The sequence below is a fragment of the Sebastes fasciatus genome, chromosome 21, assembly GCF_043250625.1.
Source record: "Sebastes fasciatus isolate fSebFas1 chromosome 21, fSebFas1.pri, whole genome shotgun sequence".
In the NCBI taxonomy this organism is placed as follows: domain Eukaryota; kingdom Metazoa; phylum Chordata; class Actinopteri; order Perciformes; family Sebastidae; genus Sebastes; species Sebastes fasciatus.
This window is the reverse complement of record NC_133815.1, coordinates 10,897,485-10,903,742: the sequence shown is the minus strand read 5'-3', so window position 1 is coordinate 10,903,742 and position 6,258 is coordinate 10,897,485. Positions and strand designations below refer to the sequence as shown.

The 6,258-nt window shown below is 39.9% G+C and overlaps 1 protein-coding gene across 1 annotated transcript in view; it reads left to right on the top strand.

Annotated features, from left to right (window-relative positions):
* The first annotated feature begins 2,560 nt into the window (after positions 1-2,560).
* zbtb47b (zinc finger and BTB domain containing 47b) overlaps positions 2,561-6,258 on the top strand; it is a 33,261-nt gene continuing 29,563 nt past the window's right edge. The window contains exon 1 of the mRNA XM_074621465.1: positions 2,561-2,826. Within this exon, the coding sequence (XP_074477566.1) occupies positions 2,824-2,826 (3 nt within the window). The 5' untranslated portion in view covers positions 2,561-2,823. The remainder of the gene's footprint in view (positions 2,827-6,258) is intronic.

The window sequence follows — 6,258 nt, the reverse complement described above, 5'->3', positions numbered from 1 at the left end:
TGGCCTGTTTTGTATGGATGACTCTCATACTAATCATACAAGCATGCAGTTTTATAGCCGAATACATCATGTGCTGCACACGTGGATGAAATGAATTGATTCGATGCTGACAGTGAGGTAATATAAAGCATTTTTCAATTACTTCTTTCTCATTGTGTTGTTAAAAAATATTTCACAAGTTATTGGGGGACTTTTGTGAGATGCTAAAGTGTGTATTTAACATGTAAAATAAGCCTAAAGTAGTATAGTTCCTAACTTTGAAGGGACAAATCTGATAGTTTAAAAGATAATAAAAGGTATAAGAAAGAAAATATATTTCAGTTTCTGGTAAAATGTATATTATTTATTATATTGTCACTTTTCTTAGTTCTCAATTTTATTTTTTGAGAAATATACTATATCGTATACTATACGATATAGTATAGTATACTATATGTAATATAAGATACGTCCACCTCTTCTGGCCTCAAATTCAGCCCTCAAATGAAAAAATCTGAGAAGAAAACATCACTTTGTTATAAAAATAAAGTGTTTTTTTCCTAGTTTTATTAAATGTAATCCAGTTTATCTTACCTTGAAGGCTTTTAGCCTCCTCTGCTGCACAGGCTTTTGTTTATTTTTATGTGACTGAGAATATGTGGGTGTAAGAGTGTCTGATGTATATGAATCTTTGTGTACATATGTAATTTATAATGTTTTTTAATGTGCAAACAAACAAAACTAACTACAATTCATGTCCACATTGAGGTCATAAACAAGCCGAAAAGGTTGTTGCTCGTGCCTCACCTTTAAATCACTGACAATTAATGTTTCCTCTACAAAATATGTCCTGTGGTACCCTTTTTATTAACAAGCAGGTGTTTTACGTGGCTCTAAATCTGATTTTCAGGCTCCTTTCAGAACGTGGAAGCTTCATTTGCGTTCAAGGCCTCGGGTTTCAGGAGGAAAAATCATTAGCCTGCTGTCACTTTTTGGGGAAATAGATGGTTCACCTTTCACCGAATTTCTCCTCTTAAATTTCTCCTTTCTCCTATTCTGGTATCGGGTAATTCAAACTACATTATTACTTTATTTATGCAGCCACATATAGTTTAAATTAAAAACCTCTTAATGCAAAATGTGTGTTAAGGTTTTTGTCAGTCTGACTGGTCAGCTTCTCTGTATCCACACTGATGCCGTGGGCTCGGCTGAGTCCTGGACGTGAAGTGATGAATGGGAACTGCTCCAGGTTGCGATCAATTTTTTTCCCACCTTGTTATGAGCGTATTGACTTCTGCTCCATACAGGCTGCTCAGGAGTGAGCAATGGCAGTGGGGTCCAGGGATCCTTCAGGGGGGCTCCGGCTCCAGACAAGGCTGAATTACTAACTGGGCAAAATGGGAAACTGCCCTGCAGGCCTCCAGACTCTCAGGAGGAATCACAAATTTAATAAGAACTATTTTGATGATTGATTGTTGAAGTCATTTTTCAAGTACATTTTGCAGACAAAACAAGACATTTGAAGACTTCAACATGTGATGGATATTTTTCACTATTTTCTGCTGCTTGATAATCTCAAAGAAAGAGAAAATAATATGCAGATTAATCACTAAATAAAATTCTTCGTTGCAGCCCTGGTGGCATTTAGGTTGTGGTAATTTGGTTTGTAGTACTGTATGAACCATTAAAACAGTATGAACTGAAATTATAGGGGCCTTAAAGGTGCAGTGTGTAGGATTTGGCGGCATCTAGCGGTAAGGTCGCAGACTGCAACCAACTGAACTTCTCCTGTGTGCCAAACTTATGTGTGTGTATATATAATGTATATATATTTGCTGTCAAAACTAAGAGCCAATCAGCTCTTTGATCAGGTGCGAGCCAGGCGTTTCCCATAATGCCCTGGGTTTTGCAGTCGGTGGAGAGCAACTGCGGCGCCTGGCTCTAAAAACTGCGGCCGCCTCGATCTCGTGAGGCTGTCGTTGCCCACGTGTGCATGACGTCAGAGCAAGTCGGCATGAAGTCGGACGCAAATCTAACCGGCATTGCGTGGCGATCGCCGGTGATCTATTCTGCGCAGGCCTGGCTCATCTCGAATGAGCCTATTAGGGGCACCGGAGGACACTAAGTCACATGATTTTTATTTCCAGATTACCTGTCTCATGCACTATGCTGTCACGATATAATGACCGTTTTATAAATATAACTTTAAAAAAAAAAATCCCATTTGCTCCAATTCTACCTACTGCTGCTTTAATAGAATTGTGAAAAAAAGAAGAAGTTGTGACAAAAAATATTCATATATTGAGTAAAATGAAGTTTCTGCAACATGGGAAATGCACGAACTTCCTGACCTCTGCATCTGTCTGCTGCCCGTGTGACGTCACACCGTCGCACAGCGAGAGGAAGCGCACCGAGGCTTTTTTTTTTTTTGCGCCATATGGCTGCGTGTCCTTCCTCTCCAGTCCTCCTCCTCCTGCTGCTCACGCACAACAAAAAAAAACCCCCAAGTATCCTCCAGTCCAAAGCAATGCGCCTGTGTTCCTCTAACTCCCCTCCTGTTAAACAGTACCGTGTCCCTTTAAAAAGCGTCTGACAAAAAGCCCATATGATCCCAGAGCTCCAATCACCAATTCCTTCTGCAAAAGCAACCCTCTGCATTTTTTGTGTGTCTGTGTGAATGCTACAGCAAGCAAGCAAGCAGCACTGAGAGGGGGGGGATAAAAAAGACTGAGGATAAGAGCAAAAAACACTGAAGAAATGTGACAATTCAACGGTCCTTTTCATGGCGAGGTGGAAACTGGAGTTATTCTGGGACTCCTTTGAGCCTCGAAACGCTGGATCAAAATGGTAGGCTACAAGCACAGCGCTGCATTTTTGTTTATTTTTTTTTTTGTTGTGTCCCTGTTTGATCTCTTGCAACATTTGAGCTACTTAGCAGGCCGATCAAACTTACCACACTTCATGCATCGTTGTGTGCGTTCCTACCAGCTGTCACATCGTGTATTTATTGTGCTTTTATTTGCCCTGAAAGTTTGCAACTTGCCGACACGGCACAAGTTGGAAATTGAAGCTGCTTGAAAGAATGCGATGGCTACAATAGGCGACATTGATGCAGAGAAGGAGTTAAATTCTTTCATATCAGAGGCAGCTCCTGCACACACACACACAAAAAAAGAAGGGCTCAGGTCGTGACTGGTGCAAAAGGAGAGATGATGGGATGAGCTGCTTTTTCTCTCTCCAGTGAGTTGCAGGATGAAGTTTGCTATATGGGCTTTGACATCCATGCATGCATTTAGAGATTGTCCTCAGTGTGTAGTAGTGTAATAGAGGAGTACAGATGTCTTCAGAACTTCACTTTGTTGCAGGCAGATGTGTGTGAAGCTTTTGGATGGAGTACAATTAAAGCTGCAGTAGGTAGCATTGGTGCAAATGTGATTTAAAAAAGTTATTTTTAATAAAATAGTCACTATATTCTGACAGTAGTGCATGAGACAGGTAATCTGAAAAAAAAATCATGTGCCTCTGGTGTCCTCCGGTGCTTCTGCAAGATTTCACAGACCGGAGGAAAACAACCAATCAGAGCCGAGCTGGAGCTTGCCATCTCTGAGCAGCTGTCAATCACTCGCGAACTACGATCAAATGGTCAAGTTAGGCAGCGCTGATTTAATATGAATCAATATTCTGTTACTGTAATGCCTATTTACTTCTAATGCCTAAATGTTTTCAGAAACATCTTGTGGTGTACTGTTTAGATGTAAAATGAGAAAGTTTGTGACCTGGCAGCCAAGTTGAGATCAAGCTGAGGAAATACCAAGCACCGCCCACCAGCCGGAGCACAGCCAATAGGAACGCTCTCTCTCTCTTTGAAATGACCTGTGATTGGGCAAAGTGTCCTCCGGTGCTCCTAATCGTGGATGTATAAAGAGAACTGGATACAGCGTTGGAGGCGTTCATCCCTATGAATGTTGCTCCGTGGCGCATGATGCCAAAACGGAACTCGCAAACTCCGATCTAACGGTCAAACTAGGCAGCGCTGATCAAATATGAATCAATATTCTGTTACCGTAATGCATATTTCTCGCCTCAAATGTTTTCAGAAACATCTTGTTTAGCTGTAAAATGAGAAAGTTTGTTATTATGGAATTTTTGCCCAATGATGCCAAAAACTGCCCACTGCAGGTTTAAAATACAAAATTCCAGTGTTTAATAGTCAGCAGTACTATTTTATTGGATCATTTTATAGTGTGTTTTGTCTGCTGCATGACGTCACTTTCTTTTGATTCACTTTTACAGACTAATATCCCTCGTTTTCAACCAGACTTCATGATGTTTTTTTTTATGTTACATTATGTGAAGATAATTCTGCACAGACAGACTGATAGAGTTATGGGAATAGAGGCAGATAGTGAGGCAGACAGTCCGCTCTGTCTCCAGGGTCATATTAGGATGCCTCATTAGGAAAGCATGTGGAGCTCGATGCAGTGGTGGAGTAATCCCAGCGCGCATTCACATCTGGAGGCTTGGGTTAATATCTGGGTCAGGTCAGCGGGGTGAGCCCTGGTGCTCGCTGGGTGGCTTCTGGTGGGAGCAAGAGAGAGGAGAGAGAGAGGTTTTGGTATGTTTTTTCTTCCCTCTTTTCTATTTGCGTTTTTTAAGCTGTGATATACAAAGTGCAAAGTGTGCTTGGCGAATGCAATGGGATCAGAGATACTGTATCTGTTGACTGTTTTTTTTTGTAAACAAGCCCCAGATAATTTCTGCAATTACTTTGTTGACACCAAAAGCCGATTAGTCCCTGCTAATTTTGTTTTTAATCAATAGCCTCATAATCATAAACTCTCTTATTCATGGATGGATTACTGAACAAGCCTACCGGGCACAGGCCCAGGGGCCCAATGGGTCAGTGGACTCTCGGACCAGAGCCTCTGTATGAAGTGACTGTAGGGCTCTGCAATATATCGATATTATATCGATATCGTCGTGATATGAGTCTAGATAATCATCTTAGATTTTGGATATCATAATATGGCATAGGTGTTGTCTTTTCCTGGTTTTAAAGTCTGCATTACAGTAAAGTGATGTCATTTTTAGGGTTGTCATTAATCTCAAAATTAATCAAATTTTTTTAATTTGTTCAAAATGTACCTTAAAGGAAGATTTGTCAAGTATTTAATACTCTTATCACCATGGGATTGGACAAACATGCTTGCTTTATGCAAATGTATGTATATATTTATTATTAGAAATCAATAAACAACACAAAATAATGACAACTATTACTACTGCATTTAGCATGAGAAAATGTGCTCAAATCATAACATGGCAAACTGCAGCCCAACAGGCAACAACAGCTGTCAGTGTGTCAGTGTGTTGACTTGACTATGACTTGCCCCAAACTGCATGTGATTATCATAAAGTGGGCATGTCTGTAAAGAGGAGACTCGTGGGTACACATAGAACCCATTTTCATTCACATATCTTGAGGTCAGAGGTCAAGGGACCCCTTTGAAATGGCCATGACAGTTTTTCCTCGCCAAAAATGTAGCGCAGGTTTGGAGCGTTATTTAACCTATGTTGCAAGCTACTATGACATGGTCATTGACATGGATTCTTTAGGTTTTGTAGTTTAATATGATACCACTATATTCACTCTAGCTTCAAAACTGAGCCTGCTACAACCTCCGAAAGATGGATTGTGTTAATGCGTTAAAGAAATTAGTGCCATTAAAACAAATTTGCGTTAACACGCTAGTATCGCGTTAACTTTGACAGCTCTAGTAATTTTATGATCTAACCAGACTGTTCTAGTTGTTTCGACTTATTTGCCTTTACCCCGTTAGTCATTATATCAACATTACTGATGATTATTTATCAAAATCTCATTTTGTAAATATTTTGTGAAAGCACCATTGGTCAGCCCTACAATTTCATCGCAATCGAGGTATTTGTTAAAAAATAGTGATATTTATTTTCTCCATATCGACCAGCCCTAAGTGACTGTTCACATTTCTTATTGAAAAGTCAATAAAACAACTACAAAAATATACACAAAGTTCACAAAGAGACATCAAACAAGTAAAAAAAATAGACTCAAAAGTACAAAGTGATGCAAAATGACTGAAAAGAGACACAAAACAACTACAAAGAAATATGAAACAAGTATGATTAGACACAATTGACTATAACGAGACGCAAAACGACTAGAAACGACGTGACCGATGCGGTTGTCAATCTGTGGGTCTTTCTCCTTCTGTATGTAGGAGGGTCGGGTTGCCTTTA